The sequence below is a fragment of the Lissotriton helveticus genome, chromosome 3_1 (assembly GCF_964261635.1).
Source record: "Lissotriton helveticus chromosome 3_1, aLisHel1.1, whole genome shotgun sequence".
Classification (NCBI taxonomy): Eukaryota; Metazoa; Chordata; class Amphibia; order Caudata; family Salamandridae; genus Lissotriton; species Lissotriton helveticus.
Window position 1 is genome coordinate 19934903 of NC_136061.1, and position 17408 is coordinate 19952310.

Below are 17408 nucleotides of genomic sequence, written 5' to 3' on the forward strand. Positions count from 1 at the left end.
AGAAAACCCGTTTAAAGGTTACCAACACTTACAGAAAGCGTCACAACTGTGGTTAATGCCAATATGTAAAGATGTTACGGACCAGCTGACATCTCTCAATCCGGCTGTGGAGTAAAGGCAGGGTGGCAGATGTAAAGGCCCGCATCACACGGTCTGTCTTTACTCTGCCCACCAAACCCTAAATCAGGCCCTTTGGATTTTACTCGGACATTTATTAGCAGGCAGCAGTGTGTGTTCAAAGCTCGATTTATGTGGTAGCGATGCTGCAGGTTCAGACACATTCTGGCTTCTGAAGTCTAAAGCTGGCCGATCTGCGAATGACATTGCAGTAGCAGAATAGCAATTACTCAGGAGCTTTCTGTGTTTTTAGGTGGTATCAAGTGAATGTAAATTGTGCTTAATGTGATTGAAACTGAACGCAACTTCTTATAGTAAAACGAATTTCAGGTATGCGCAAATTACTCACCTATGGGCGCAATGATAGCTTTGTCTCTCTCGGAGCCCTGCTGGTCCACATAGATATGGTATCCCTCCTCCTTAACATGGCACGAGGCAGCCTGCATGCTGAAAACACTCCCTGCATTGAAGAAACATCAAGGTATTACTATATTGCGTCAGCACTGGTAACAACCCTGGTGATTTTCTCATCCCACATAACACACTTTCTATACCACGTTGGTCTAAGGAACTAACCCTGTCTGAAGCTTGTGTGAAGAAGTAACAAGCGATAGTAGAGACTATAACAACCTCTCTATCTTCTCTACTTCTTATGATCTATAGAGCGCTTGTTTATCAATACAGGCCTCTTGGTGCCTGCTTCTAGCAGGCTGCCATACTGATTCAGGTGGTGGTAAACACCACCTCATTTTCAGCATATCAGTGGAAGGCGAAAGTAATAGGTGGCGGGGCACCACAGAACTGGAAGAGGTTATCCCTGTAAAGATGATGGGTAAGAAGGAAAAATCAACACATTATTTGCAGCTCATACAGGGATGGGAGAACCTTGATGATTCCAAACCCCAAGGATTCACCAAGTTACAGCGGTGGCATAAGACAAGGACATTACCTGGGAGGAGAAAACCCACATTTCCAACTATCGCGGGCACTAGGCCTACCCACACAAGTGAGGTACCATTTTTATCAGAAGACATGTGGGAGCATAAAATAGTAGAATATTTGCTATTAACACTTTGAGTTCGCTGCATCTGTGCTTTCCAAATGTAAGCCAGTTTGTAAGAAAGTAGACATTTTAAAAAATACCCTCTAAATCATATGCTTGACCCTACCAGGTAGGTCACTCCCCCTCCGCACAGCACCGCCTGTGTGTCCCCTGCCTCAGCTGCCAATGCTGAGAAGGTTCAAGGCCTCCACCACCCGCAGGCTACCACCTGCGCCTCATCCCTGGTGGCCAGTGGTAGGCCGTAGGTCTGCTTTTCTTCCGCTTTTTTGTTTTACTGTATTGCCTGTATTTTTCATTGTTGTGTCTGTGACTGCTGTTGTCTGTCTTCCCCAGCTGCCTACACGTGGTCTGTTCCCATTTCCTCCCTCTGTTCCCCTCACTGTCCCATGTGTCTCTGCCCGGTTTTCCTTCAGTTCGCTTCGCTGCCCCCGCGCCACTCTGCCCATTTTTGCCTTCTGTCTCTTAGCTGCCTCTGTATTCTCTGCCTTTTTACCTTCTATGACACCCGTTTTTCCCCCTGTTTTCTGTGCCCTTTTTGCCTTCTGTGACACCCGTATTACCCCGATTTCTGTGCCCTTTTGTCTTCTGTGACACCCGTTTTTCCCCTGTATTCTGTGCCCTTTTGCCTTCTGTGACACCCATTTCCCCCCTGATTTCTGTGCCCTTTTGCCTTCTGTGACACCCGTTTTCCCCCTGTATTCTGTGCCCTTTTGTCTTCTGTGACTCCCGTTGCCCCCTTGATTTTGTGCCCTTGCCCTCTGTTCCATTAGTCGCCCCTCACTACCCCCGCCGCTGCGTCCCCGCAACCCTACTGCCCATTCGCTGCCCCCGCCTCCCAGCTGCTCCTCCCTCCCACCTCCCCATATATGCTGGCCGATGCGCGGTGAGGAGAGCGACCCTTGACCCTACCAGGTAGGTCGCCCCCTCCGCACAGCACCGCTGTTGAGGAAGTTCGTGGCCCTCTTCCACCCGCAGGCTACCACCTGCGCCTCATCCCTGGTGGCCAGTGGTAGGCCGTAGGTCTGCTCTTCTTCCGCTTTATTGTTTAACTTTATTGTATGTATTTTTCATTGTTGTGTCTGTGACTGCTGTTGTCTGTCTCCCCCCGCTGACTACACGTGGTCTGTGCCCATTTCCTCCCTCTGTTCCCCTCGCTGTCCCGTGTCTCTCTGCCCGATTTTCCTTCTGTTCCCCTCGCTACCCCCGCGCCTCTCTGCCCGTTTTTGCCTTCTCTCTCTTAGCTGCCCCTTGTATTCTGTGCCCTTTTGCCTTCTGCGACACCCGTTTTTCCCTCTGTATTCTGTGCCCTTTTTGCCTTCTGTGACACCCATTTCCCCCCGATTTCTGTGCCCTTTTGCCTTCTGTGACACCCGTTTTCCCCCTGTATTCGGTGCCCTTTTGCCTTCTGTGACACCCGTTGCCCCTCGATTTTGTGTCCTTGCCCTCTGTTCCCTTAGTCGTCCTTCACCTCCCCCGCTGCTGCGTCCCCTGCGGCCCTGCCCCACTACTGCCCATTCGCTGCCCCCGCCTCCCAGCTGCTCCTCACTCCCACCTCCCAATATATGCCGGCCGCTGCGCGGATGCGCGCAGCAGGCGTGCCGCTGGCGCACCGAAGGCGGCCAGGCCGCGCCCAGCTCCAGAACTCCTGGCCTCAGCTCCCGCCACGACGACCGCCGCTAAGATGCCAGAACACTCCACGCTCTCAACCCCGGACGGACCCACACCTGCTTCAAGGCCGCCCCAAAACGCACAGACGGTCCCTTCACCTGCCGGAACTGCAGCTACACCCGCCTCAGAGCCGACTAACCACCCGCCAAGAAAGACCGCACCCACCTGCGATGCATACTACTGAACACCCGCTCCGCGCGCAAACACGCCGTCGAGCTCTCGGACCTGCTCGACAGAACATCCCTGAATGTCGCATTCCTGACAGAGACCTGGTTGAACGACTCCTCCGCACTCGACATCGCCATAGCCATCCCAGACGGCTACAAGATCACCCGCAGAGACCGCACCGTCGGAAGAGGAATCGCCATCGTCCACAAGAACAGCATCAGGGTCTTGACTAGCACCGACGACGCACTCAGCACTGCCGAGCACATGCACTTCCAGATCCACACAGACCCCAAATCCACCCTCAGAAGCACCCTCGTCTACCGACCCCCCAGACACCACCCCCAGTTCATCGACTCCATTGCCGACTTCATCAGCACGCACGCCCTGACCTCCACCGACTACATCCTCCTCGGAGACCTGAACTTTCACCTTGAGAACAACAACAACAACTCCACAAGCCTGATTGATAACCTCGCCAACTTCGGACTGAAGTAACTCGTCACAACGCCCAACCACTCCGCCGAACACACGCTCGACCCCGTCTTCTCCTCAAGCCCGCACGTCTCCGTCAGCCACACCACCAAACTACCCTGGACCGACCACCTCTGCATCCACTTCACCTTCCATAAACCCACCCCACACCACCGCACCCAACAGATCCCCCGACGCAGCTGGAGCAAAATCACAGAAGACCAACTACATGCAAACCTCGCTCTCAGCCCACCTATCGAACCCTCCAACACCGACAACGCTGCCCACAGCCTCAGACTCTGAATCGAGGACTGCGCCAACACCCTCGCCCTGCTGAAGAAACCCCCCCGCAGAGACACCAGCAAGAGGGCCAGCTGGTTCACCCCAGAACTCCAAGCCTCCAAGCAAGCCTGCCGGAAACTAGAGAAGAAATGGCACAGCGAACAGACTCCGGACAACCGTGTAGCACACAAGGACGCCATCCGCAACCATCACCACCTCATCAGGACAGCCAAGAGAACCTCATTCAAAGACCGCCTCGACAACAACGCACACAATAGCAAGGAGCTCTTCAACATCATGAAGGAACTCTCCAACCCCAGCTCCAACGCCAACAACATCCAGCCGTCGCAAGCCCTGTGAGACTCCCTCGCCACGTTCTTCCACCGCAAGATAGCAGACATCCACAACAGCTTCAACACCCAGACAACCCCAAAAGACAGCAACACAACAGAACCCCCGCACACCATCGACCACGACCCCCCTGCTAGCCTGGGCCAGCGTGAGCGTCAATGACACCATCAAGACCATGACCACAATCCACTCCGTCTCTCCGTCAGACCCATTCCCGCACCACATCTTCAACAAAGCAAGCAGCTCCATCACACCCCACCTGCGCAACGTCATCAATCTCTCCCTCAAGACAGCGACCTTCCCAGAGAGCTGGAAACACGCCGAGATCAACGCCCTACTGAAAAAACCCAAGGCAGACCCAAGAGACCTCAAGAACTTCCGGCCCATCTCTCTGCTCCCCTTCCCGGCCAAGGTCATCGAGAACATCGTCAACAGACAGCTAACCCGATACCTCGAAGAAAACAGAATCCTGGACCCTTCCCAGTCAGGGTTCGGCAGCAACCACAGCACCGAGGCTGCCCTCATCGCCGCCACAGACGACATCAGAATCCTGTTGGACAGTGGTGAGACCGCAGCACTCATCCTCCTAGACCTCTCCGCTGCCTTCGACACCGTCTGTCACCACACACTACGCACACGCCTCCACGTCGCAGGGATCCAAGATAAGGCTCTGGAATGGACCACCTCCTTCCTCTCCGGCAGAACCCAGAGCGTCTGCCATCCCCCATTCCGGTCCAAAGCCTCCGAGATCATCTGCGGCGTACCCCAGGGATCCTCCCTCGGCCTGACACTGTTCAACATTTACATGGCCCCGCTCGTACACGTCGCCTGACAGCACAAGCTCAACATAATCTCCTACGCCGACAACACTCAACTGATCCTCTCCCTCACCAAGGACCCCATCACCGCCAAAGCCAACCTCCACGAAGGAATGAAGGCCGTCGCCGACTGGATGAAGACCAGCCGTCTGAAGCTGAACTCGGACAAGACGAGGTCCTCATCCTCGGCTCCAACCCCTCAGCCTGGGACGACTCCTGGTGGCCGACGGCACTGGGAGCAGCCGTACACCCACCGACCACGCATGCAACCTGGGAATCATCCTCGACTCAACGCTCTCAATGACCAAGCAAGTCAACGCCGTCTCCTCCTCCTGCTTCAACACCCTCCTCATGCTCCGCAAGATCTACAGATGGATCCCGACAGATACAAGAAAGACAGTCACCGAGGCCCTCGTCAGCAGCAGGCTCGACCACGGAAATGCTCTCTACGCGGGAGCCCCGACCAAGCTCTTTAAATGACTACAACGCATCCAAAATGCTACGGCACGACTGATCCTCGACGTACCACACCACGACCAAATCACCCCACCTGAGAAACCTCTACTGGCTTCCCGTCAACAAGAGAATATCCTTCAAGCTCCTCATCCACGCACACAAGGCACTCCACAAGACAGTCCCAGCCTACCTCAACAGACGGCTCTCCTTCTACATTTCCAACCGCCAGCTACGCTCTGCCGACCTCTCACTCGCCACTGTCCCGCGCATCCAAAGAACAACCACTGGCGAGAGATCCTTCTCCCACCACGCCGCCAAGACATGGAACACCCTCCCACTGAGCCTACGACAGACCCAAGACCTGCTGACCTTCAGGAGGATGCTCAAGACCTGGTTGTTCGATCAGTAGCACTCCGCCCCCTCCCCCCCAGCGCCTTGAGATCCTCGTGGGTATGTAGTGCACTTTACAAGTTGGCTGATTGATTGATTGATTGTAACCACAGATGTACAAATAACCACTTCTCCTCAACCACTGATCCTAAACTACATATCTGGTGCCCACTTCAGAAATACATGTTTCCTTGTTACCCATTCTTAACTCCACATATTTTACCAACGAGGTGGGCTATACTCGGTACACAATGAAAAACCATTATAAGGTGCAGCTCAGTGGTTGGCTCTGGGTTCCTCAGGTTCTTGGAGAAGCTACTAACCCTACATATCCCTGCAACCAGAAGGGTCTAGCGGACATAATATTACTTTGGTAAATCAGCCATTGTGACAAAAAGTTATGGATGGAAAACGTTGTCACAAATGGTTGTTTTTTTCCTACTCATTTCAATATTTCTTTATTTCATCAGTTAGTTTCTTATGGAAAACTTTGAAGGATCTACACATATGACCAATGTTCCCTCTAATTTTTTTCCTCTGTGTGCGGCAGTGGAGGGTCTCTGTGCGCTGCATCCATGGCTATGTGCGCCAGGAACCAAACCTCGCGTGTCTGCGGCGCCAAATGCCACTCGTTTTTGGTGCCCTCCTGCCCTCTGTCCCACTCGTTGTTGTGCCTTTCTGCCCTCTGTCCCACTCGTTTTTGGTGCCTTTCTGCCCTCTGTCCCACTCGTTTTTGGTGCCCTTCTGCCCTGTGTCCCACTCGTTTTTGGTGCCCTTCTGCCCTGTGTCCCACTCGTTTTTGTGCCCTTCTGCCCTGTGTCCCACTCCTTTTTGTGCCTTTCTGTCTCGTGTTTGTGCCTTTATGCCCTCTTGCCTCTGTTCCGCTCGTTTCCCCAACAGCTGTGGCCTTTTGTTTAAATATTGCTGACAATCAGAGTCCCTTCACGGGCTCCGATTAACAGCAATACTTAAACAAAATGCCACAGTCTGCCCCGCGCTTTACTAACAAAAGCGTAGACACTTTCCAAACACAGCGTGTGCTAAAGTCAGGGATCAATCAATCAATCAATCATGACATTTGTATAGCGCGCTACTCACTCGGAAGGGTCTCAAGGCGCTTGGGGGAAGGGGGCCGCTACTGCTCGAACAAGCATGTCTTGAGTTGTCTCCTGAAGGCGAGGTGGTCCAGGGTCAGCCGAAGGTGGATGGGGAGGGAGTTCCAGGTCTAGGCCGCCAGGTAGGAGAAGGATCTGCCTCCGGCGGTGGCTCTTCCGATGCGTGGTACGGCGGCGAGGCTAGCGGACCGTAGCTGGCGGGTGGGCGGGTGGAAGGTCAGGCGGTCATTGAGGTATTTGGGGCCCAGGTTGTGGAGAGATTTGTGTGCGTGGGTGAGGAGCCTGAACGTGATCCTCTTGTTGATAGGGAGCCAGTGCAGGTTTCTCAGGTGGGCCGATATGTGGCTGCGTCGAGGGATGTCCAGGATGAGTCGGGCGGAGGCGTTCTGGATGCGTTGTAGTCTTTTTTGTAGCTTGGCTGTGGTTGACCGTCGACCTGGGCCTGGGTGACCGTCTTTCTGGTTTCGGTCGGGATCCATCGGAAGATCTTGCGGAGCATGCGGAGGGTGAGAAAGCATGAAGAGGAGACGGCGTTGACTTGTCTGGTCATCGAGAGGGAGGAGTCCAGGATGAAGCCCAGGTTGCGTGCGTGGTCTGTTGGCTTGGGGGCGGTGCCCAGGGAAGGGGGCCACCAGGAGTCGAGCCAGGCGGAGGGTGATGGTCCAAGGATGAGGACTTCGGTCTTGTCAGTTCAGTTTCAAGCGGCTGTTCTTCATCCACTCGGCGACGTCTTTCATCCCTTCGTGCAGGCTGGTTCTGGCGGTGTCGGGGTCTCTGGTGAGGGAGAGGATCAGCTGGGTGTCGTCTGCGTAGGAGATGATGTTGAGGTTGTGTTGGCGTGCGATGGCTGCGAGAGGTCTCATGTAGACGTTGAAGAGGGTGGGGCTGAGTGATGATCCTTGCGGGACGCCGCAGATGACTTCGGTGGCCTTGGAGTGAAACGGGGGGAGGCGGACTCTCTGTGTTCTTCCGGCGAGGAACGAGATGATCCACTTCAATGCCTTCTCTTGGATGCCGGTGTTGCCGAGGCGTTGGACTAGGGTGCGGTGGCAGACAGTGTCGAACGCGGCGGAGAGGTCCAGGAGGATGAGTGCCGCTGTTTCCCCATTGTCGAGAAGGGCTCGGATGCCGTCGGTGGCTGAGATGAGGGCGGTCTCGGTGCTGTGGTTGGCTCTGAAGCCAGACTGCGAGGGGTCAAGGGATCCATTCGTCTTGAGGAAGGCGGCAAGCTGTTTGTTGGCGATCTTTTCGATGACTTTGGCCGGAAAAGGGAGGAGCGAGATGGGGCGGATGTTTTTGAGGTCGGTGGGGTCCGCTGTTGGTTTCTTCAGTAGGGCGCTGAGCTCGGCATGCTTCCAGCTCTCCGGCTCTCCGGGAAGGTGGCGGTGTCGAAGGTGGTGTTGATGACGTCCCGGAGTTGGGGTGCGATGGTGGAGTCGGCCTTGTTGAAGACGTGGTGGGGGCAGGGGTCTGTCGGAGATCCGAAATGGATGGTGTTCATCGTGCGGGCTGTGTCTTCGGTGGTCACTGCAGTCCCGGTGCGGAGGGTGGCGGTGGGGTGCATTGGTTCGGCGGTTGGGTGCGAGGAGGGGGCGCCGAAGCTGTTGTGGATGTCGGCGATCTTGCGGTGGAAGAATGAGGTGAGGGAGTCGCATAGGTCTTGTGACGGGGTGATGTCGTTGTTGCCGGTGCTGGGGTTGGAGAACTCCTTGACGATGCTGAAGAGTTCCTTGCTGTCGTGGGCGTTGTTGTCCAGTCGATCCTTCAGTGATTTCTTCTTGGTGGTGCGGATGAGCTGGTGGTGCTTGCGGGTCGCGTGTTTGAGGGCGGTCATGTTGTCAGTGGTCCGGTCGAGGAGCCAGGCTTTCTCGAGGAGGCGGCAGGTTTTCTTGGAGTCCTTGAGTTAGTCGGTGAACCAGGGGGCCTTCTTGCTTCTGGGTTTGCTGGGAGGGTTCTTCAGTGGTGCGAGGTCGTCGGCGCAGGCGGTCAGCCACTGTGTGAAGTTGCGGGCTGCTTCGTTGGGGTTAAAGCAGCACTGGGGCGCTAGACTAGGGGTGATTTCTTTAAGTCAGTAGAAATGTCATCCATTAGCATCTGCTACATGATGCGACCTCAGGCCCTCACAATGACTATAGCCAGGGCCACTGGAATTGTGATCGAACGTCCGCAGTATTTCCCACATAATCCATCATCTGCTGCGAAATTTGTTTCTAGCTCAAACGATAAAAAAGTCACTTAAAATGCGACTTTGCATTTTGCCGCGCAGTGGAAGCCTCTTTGTAAAGCCGGACTGGTCACCTTTCTGTTGATTATTGCTGTATTTGGATGTTCACCTCATACGAATGAGTTGCAACCAATGCCCACAGAGTGTGTCCAAGTTTGAAAATGATGAAATAATAAACGAATACTATTACAAAATGTGCCGAATTATGTCACATACTTTGCCTTTTCTTGCTGCATAATATACTCGAGACTGCCACATAATTTCGTCCTCTCTTGCTGCATTATTCCAGTGGCCCCGACTATAGCTCTGGTCTGACTAACAACAGGCGTTCCCGCATGCGTTCCAATATCCCACATTTTACCTCATTTACAACAATAACAGGCAAGGCTCTGAAAGCTCTTTTTGTCCCTACTACCCCTAGCAAGCACTTTTAAAGTTAGGGTTAAAAACAGTGCTCCGTTGCTGTTTAGCAATGTACTGCAGTGTTAGGTAGCTCTTATTAAAATGAGTTAACCTTTATGTGAACACTGCTAATGTTGCAAGATTGGGAAATGGAGGACCAGAAAAATAAAACACTTGCCGAGGATCACACAATGTAGCTAAGTGGGGGTGAGTCTAGGTTAGAGGCGCAGCACTCTCATTTGGAAGCTGCTAAGCCACAAGAAGCTGGTGCACTGCACGCTAAGATATGGCAGGTATGTGGAATGGTTACCTCAAATGTACTGGGAGGGGTAAATAAACAAAGGAGCATGTATGGCTGGATAGTGTGTTTATGCAGTACATAGAAATGGAGTTCTTAAAAGTGTACAGAGTAAAGCGGACATAGTAACGTAAATGTGTCCAAATAAATCCTGCTTAGAGTAGATAGGTTGGTGAGGCTCTCTGTTGCTTAACAACAGCAAGACTTGTGGCTTTCAGGCTGTAAATGTCTCTCTAGACCTAGAAGTCTGTCCTTTGTGTTGTGCTGGCTTTCTCTAGCCTATGCCTCGGATTTTATATTAGAGGTACATCTTTGCAAGGGAGCAGTGCTTGAAATGGCACTACAGAGATAAGGTCTGTACCCCAAGGCAGTGAGGAAGGATTGTTTTTTATGCTATTGGAAAGTAATCACATGCAAAGCAAGTGAATAGACTACATGTAGAATGTCCCGTTAAAAGCTGCGAAACTCAGAAAGAGCGTTACAAACCTCTCCGGAGATGCAGCAGAAGAAAGTGAAATTGTTCTTATGCTGGGTGCTTTAGTTTATATCAGAAATCACAAAATGCCAACAACAGAACCTCGCCTACTTTACACGTCAACCACATCAACTTGTGTTAATGACACTTCCTTTTCTTGTTTACTATCTCAGCACGCTGTCATTTTTCGAATTCCCTGTCCAACTTGTCTGTCTTGCAGTCTCAACCTTCTGCCATTGGTCTTGTGCCCAGTCTAAACCTCATGTAATATCTCTTTCCCCATCTAAGTCGCCTTCATTCTCTTCCTTTTGGATCTAAATCCTAAAACCTCTCTAGACAACGTTTACTCTTCTTTCTTTTGATTCCAGTCGGATGCTCACCTCTGTCCCCTCTCAAACCCCTGATGTAAAACCACCATCCCCCCACTTCCCTTCCCTACTGCTCTCCATTCTGAAAGTAAAAACGATTCACAAACTATTGTGGGTGGTCACCTCTACGATGTCTGAACCCATACCCTCTCAAAACGCCCCCACAGTTTGATAGGTCAGTCTCTAGTCTACAGCTGAACAGGGGAATGTTTTGAAAATAAAACCGTTTTTACTTCTGGCTTTTTTTTAATAGACCCCTGGTTCTTTTTGCTAGGAGATTTGTCCTGCAAGATACGTTGCTCATGTTTTTCCTGGGTTTCCTCTTACACCACTGTATACTTTATTTAAAAAGCAAGTCACCTGACATGTTATTTTAGATCATGTGCAGTTCAGTATATGAACTGCCCTTGTATTGGTTCCATATAGCAAGCTAGGGGCAGGGTAATTCACCCCTGACCTCAACTGTTAGTTTATGGTGTCCTTAAGGTGTGTCTGCCACTGTTTTATGAGCCTGTATAACAAATTGAGGCTTGGACTTGGGGGAAGATAATACTGCCCAGCAAACCAGTATTGAAGTGGACTTTCGAGCTGCTGCAGGTTCTTTCTTTGGGATGCTTAGATAGACGTCTCTGGTGCAGTAAAGATTCAAGCTTAGTGATTTATTTCACATGCAGCTGCAAAGGGCACTTCATTCCCTAATAATGCTTCTAGGACTGACTGTGTAATGTTGGTAAGACTTCTTCAGCATAGGTCTAAGTGTGCCTCCCCACCCTAAACTTCTTGTTATGTATCACAGTGTCAAAGATTGAGTCATGAAAGCCTTACACACTTTCAGAGATGATGTTTTGATCTAAGTGGGGCTGAAATCTGAAGAGCCGTCCCTTTGGAAAAAAAGAATTGTCTCCTAGCCTTCCCAGGACAGCTAGAAATGTCATGCTTTCCTGAGCAGGACACCCTAATCTAGACATTATCACAGATCACATTCATATCCACCACTGACTATTGCATGAATCTTAAATGCAGTGGGTAGCAGCTTGGTTCTAGCCGATATTGTTTGTAAATAACTTATGAAAAAATGTTATCCTGTAAATATGGAATACTGACTTATACATTACCATGGTGTGCATTATACTGGGAATTTCTGATTCGAATATGCAACCTTTGTTGACACTGTTCTCCCAAATGGAAGCTTCAATGTATTGACTGTCTAAAACGCACGGTCTACAACCTAATTTAAACTTTTGCCTGTCTATATTATTGATTCAGTAAAGAGGTAAGGCAAGTAGATTTTTTTGCAGGACAAGTAGATTTCTATACAATCCCTTGGACAAGTAGATTTTTTAAACAATTCCACACCCCTGTAAAGTACACGCTGTGTTTGGAAAGTGCTGTTAATCGGAGCCCGTGAAGGTGCTCTGATTGTCAGCAATATTTAAACAAAAGGCCACAGTCTGCCACGCGCCCATGCAGCCGCAAACACCATAATCGCCACCAGCCCCCCCCCCTGCCTCCTTACCTGCACTCCGCACTCCTCACGCCCGCCGCCACCACTGGAAAAGTGCCTCATGTTCGCTCCGCTCGCGTTTTTAAAAGCGGCGGGCGGCGCGACTCTCTAGCGACGTCCTGTGTGCGCGCTCCACGCTAGGTGATGCGCGCTGACGTCAGGGAAGGTGCGCGCGCGCGGCCTAGAGGGAACAGTGCATATGACCCTTGTTGAATTCGGTACAGCCACAGGTCTGACTCACTATCACTGGTTTGTGTGCGTCGTAACCCGCATTACCGACAGGACTCACGATGGAGCTCTCCCGGCCGGAGCCTTTGCTTACTAGAGCGAACAAGCCACTGAACCGATTGGTATGAATCGCTCCGGGGCCCCTCTTGTTAAGCGTACCAGCGACTGAGCCCTTGATCCTGACTCCCCTCGAGGCCCTTTTTGAAGAAACCGAGGAGCTCGTTAATCGATCAGCTGGCAGTCTCTACACCTGACTGCTAGGGATTGTTTGCATTGAAATCCACTCTGAAAAGAACGCAGTTACCTTGATGCAAAGATTCGTCTGATCTTTGAAGACCTGCCTATCTCAAGACGGGAGCCTTTTGAACCCGCATGGACCCAGAGACGCCCCGGGAGTTAAGTCTGTCCTTGGCGCGCTCCTCTCGAGAATAGTGGCGTGCTACTCAGTTTGGGGTATCCCCACCGTAGATCCCCCGTCTTGGGTGTAGATTGGCTGCCTTCCGTTTATTGTCTGCCCCCCCATTTCCCTACGTGTATTTGCCCTGATGAAGGTGCGGCCGTAGATCGGGCCTGGCACCGAAACGCGCGTTGGCGCTTCCACTCACCGTCCTGATATTACCACCTTGGGTCTCCGGCACTGTGCTGAGAGGACAATGCAGGACATCTTCAGTTTACAACTTTGGGATTTGTTCGGACTATGATGTTTTGTTTGTTATGAGTTGGATGTGTTGAATGGTTTGTATGAGGATATGTTAGATTTGTGACTTTGTTGTATCTGAATGAATGACGTGTAGGGTAATGTGGGGCTGTTTTTATGATTGAACTTTTGTCATATTAAATGTCTTTTTACGATGTAATTAAAAGAAAAAATGTATTCTCTGAAAAAAGAAAATAAATAAAACTATGTTTGTACCTTCCTATCTCCTGTTCTGTACATGATGTGGTGCGGCCTTGAAATGTAGTGAGCTCACAACAACTGCGCAACTGAAATCTTGGGACTCATTTGAGCCATTAATTTAAACATATAGGGCAGCCATTCCTTTGATTGTAACTGGTTCTTTTCCCCTGCTGGTTTGCCCTACATCGTTCTCAGGGGGCCCCTTATTGTATTGGTTGCTGATTCACTATCCCATCAGATGCCACTTATGATGTGATCTGACGTCACATGTCTTCCATCCCACCTATGGTCCATTCACAGGTCACGTTCATATCAGATCCCACCTGTGATGCGATCTGACGTCACACGTCCTCCATCCCACCTGTGGTGCAGTCACAATCCCCCGGGGACTCACCTTCACTGTACTCTGTGTCCGGGTGGTCCTTGAATACCTGAATGTCTTTTTCTTTCTGTTTTAATGAAAAGATGTAGCTGGAAATAAGCGGGCCTGTTTAAAAGGAAAAACAAAGAAAACAAAGCTGCAATTATAAAACTCTTGAAGGTGACAGCATGGGTTACAATGTACCCTCTTGAGCAATGTCGAGACCTTTCAGGAGTGTAACCACAACCAGACCACTGGGAGCAGAGCCCCCCCATCGCTGTCCCAACGATACAGGTCAGACAGACAAGCACAAGCAACACACAGACCCCAGTTGTGGTAGGAAGACAGGACTGAAGAAAGTAGCGCAACGTGCAAATCGCAAGCGGGACAGCACGGTAAACAGTATTCCATGAATAAAACAAACACCACAACTACCCCCAAACACACCCTTTCCTATAGGCCTGCCACTGCAGATTGAACTAATGGCCTGGCACAGACGAATGAGCTATGTAGGGTCAGTAACAATCTTTCTGGTGGATAGTGCATCTATTCTCACATTCCTCGTGTTGTGAATCCTCGCAGGCACCAGCCAAGATCCTGGAGAAGCTTGTAATATCGTCGTAGTGCTGGTATGTGGCGCTATGAGCCTCTATCCCGACTCCTTCCTGCTCCAAGCATGCATATAGGCGCCACATCTGTGCCCTGATGTTAGTTTTCCTCCTTGCTCCCACACCCTCAAGCGCAGGGCACAGTTTAGGAGACTGCTGTGATAACCAGCAGTGAGTGGAATACCATGGACCCCCATTACCTCAAAGATCCACACCACTAGTCCTCCAGAAACGGGGCTACTGAAGGGACTTACCTTGTTTTTAGATGAACCATTATGCCTGCAGATTCCTCATATGTTGAATCAGTGCCAAGGAACGGTGGTGTCAACTTAAAGTACATGCAGAAGCCCATGTAGCAGCTTGGCAGATGTCCAAGACGGGAATCTCCTGAGCTAGAACTGGTTTTGCAGCATTAGCTCCGGTAGAATAACCCCAAAGCCCTACGAAATCTCTTTTTTTGGCCAAGGTATAACAAAGTTTAATGCAGAGCACAATCCGTTGGGATACGGTTCGCTCCCAGAATGCCTTTTTCTCCTTCACACTGGCAAAACCAATGAAAAGCTCACCACCACTCAGATAATCTTTAGACCCATCAATACAGAAGCCTAGGACACATTGTTGGTCCAACACCAGTAACTTGTTCTCCTTCCTGAATGGATGAGAGGCAGAAAGGAATAATAGACTGTTCCATAGAAAGGATGGCAGGACTTTGGACAGAAAAGAAGTCTTTGTTAAAAAAAAACTAGAAGGTCTGGGGAGGTTGAATACCTAGGATGAACTAAAAACGGCTGGAGACAAATCGAGACCAACAGCACTAACAGATGGACTTGATGGAAGGGCAGCGAGATGCCAGAATGACATCCACAACTTCAGCCAAAAGATCCAAGCCACACAGCTCGTTCCACTCAATCTCGACGCATAAGAGTGCGGATTGTGGAGGGTCAGATGTAGAACCTTGGACTGTTGTTAGGACAGAAGAGCCTCCTGAATGGGGTGCAATCACTTTCCCATCGGAGCTCATGCGTGGTAGAGCTACAGGTCTCACTCACTTTCCCATCTGAGCTCATGCGTGGTAGAGCCACAGGTCTCATTCACTTTCCCATCTGAGCCCATGTGTGGTAGATCCAAGGGTCTCACTCACTTTCCCATCTGAGCGCATGTGTGAGAGCCACAGGTCTCACTCACTTTCCCATCTGAGCCCATGTGTGATAGAGCCACAGGTCTCATTAATTTTCCCATCTGAGCCCAGGTGACCGTCCTGATCTCATCAGAAGCGGTCGCTCCCCACGCTGCTCCCTGCTCTGCCTGCCGCTGGATATCGTAGCGCTATACTGCAAGTGTGCTCTCTGAACCATTATTGCCTGATTGCTCTGTTCAATTATATCGTAGCGCTATACTGCAAGTGTACTCTCTCATCTACTGTTGCCTGTTTGCTCACTCTGTTTGTATCGTAGCGCTGTATTGCCAAGGTGCGCTTTCGCGATCGTTTCAGTTGTGCTGTGCTGCCTGTGTGACTCATTTGCGCCTGATTGTGCCGGAGCCTCTGCCATTTTCTTCGCATTTATTTACTTGGTGCCCCAATCCTGGTTCGCTTTTGGCTTACAGCCATTTTGTTGTTGTTGCTGTGCCTCCCTGCCCGGCTCTGCACCCCGCTCCCGCCTCCCAGCTGCTCCTCCCTCGCCCCCGCCACCCCCACCATCCACATATGACAGATGCTTTTGCGCGCAGCGTTAACGCGCAGCGGACGCACCCCATGCGCGCCAAAGGTGCGCCAAAGGTAAGCCCGTCTACGCCCGTCCGCGCCTGGATCGCGCCCAGCGCCAGACCCCCTGGTCCTCGCAAATCCCACTCCACCCGCATAACGTACGATGCCGCATCCCTCTCAGCACTCAACCCCGGCCGTCTCCCAGACTGCTACCAAGCCGCACCAGGACACACCCATGGACCCTTCACCTGCCACTCCTGCAAGTTCGACTGCATCAGGCCCCACACCAAATCTACAAACTCCAAACAGAGCTCCGACACTAACCACCTGAAGTGCATCCTACTCAACACCCGCTCGGTCCACAGACACGCCATTGAACTTTGGAACCTACTCGACACCACTTCGCCGGACGTCGTCTTCCTTACAGAAACCTGGATGAACGCCTCATCAGCTCCCGACATCGCCATAGCCATACCGGACAGCTACAAGATCATCCGAAAAGACCGCACCATCCAAACAGGAGGAGGCATCGCCATCGTACACAAGAACTCCATCCGCATCACGACCAGCTCAGACGATAACCTCGCAGCCGCCGAACACCTTCACTTCCAGATCCACACCGACCCCAAAACCACACTCAGAGGCACCCTCATCTACAGACCACCAGGACCCCGCACTCGATTCAACGAAGACATCACTGACTTCATCAGCCCCTCCCCTCTGAGGACTACATCCTACTGGGAGACCTCAACTTCCACCTGGAAAAGAAAAACGACAGCAACACCACCACCCTCCTGGACAACTTGGCCAACCTCGGACTAAAACAACTTGTTGATACCCCCACCCACTATGCCGGGCACACACTCGACCCAATCTTCACCTCCAGCAAGCACATCTCCTTCAACCACACCACAGCTCTCCACTGGACGGACCACAGCTGCATCCACTTCAACTACAAAAAGACCACGACCCACAACCTCCCTCAACCAATCCCTCGAAGAAACTGGAACAAAATTACCACCGACCAGCTCTTTACTTCGCTTCACAATAACCCTCCTGCCAAAACATCGGACCCAAACCAAGCTGCCACCAACCTCACACAATGGATCACCCACAGCGCCGACGAACTAGCACCCCTGAAAAACCATCTAAACAAGCAAAGTAGCAAAAGAGCCCCCTGGTTCAACGATGACCTTAAGACATCCAAGAAGCTCTGTCGTACTCTCGAGAAAGCCTGGAGAAAAAACCCAACCACTGACAACCTAACCACCTTCAAGAACGCCACCCGCAAACACCACCAACTAATCCGATCCACCAAGAAATCTGCATTCAAGGATCGACTTGACAACAACGCCCACAACAGCAAGGAACTATTCAACATCGTCAAAGAATGTACCCACCCCACCGCCGGCACCAACGACATCACCCCATCCCAAGA

At 51.4% G+C, this 17408-nt stretch overlaps 1 protein-coding gene across 2 annotated transcripts in view; it reads right to left on the reverse strand.

Annotated features, from left to right (window-relative positions):
* The window catches only part of LOC144822047 (uncharacterized), a 123129-nt gene that overhangs the window by 93578 nt on the left and 12143 nt on the right, over positions 1-17408 (reverse strand). For both annotated transcript variants that reach the window (XM_078679116.1, XM_078679115.1), the window contains exons 3-4: positions 13691-13783; positions 467-577 (exon numbers count right to left, since the gene is read on the reverse strand). In XM_078679116.1, the coding sequence (XP_078535242.1) occupies positions 467-577; positions 13691-13783 (204 nt within the window). The remainder of the gene's footprint in view (positions 1-466; positions 578-13690; positions 13784-17408) is intronic.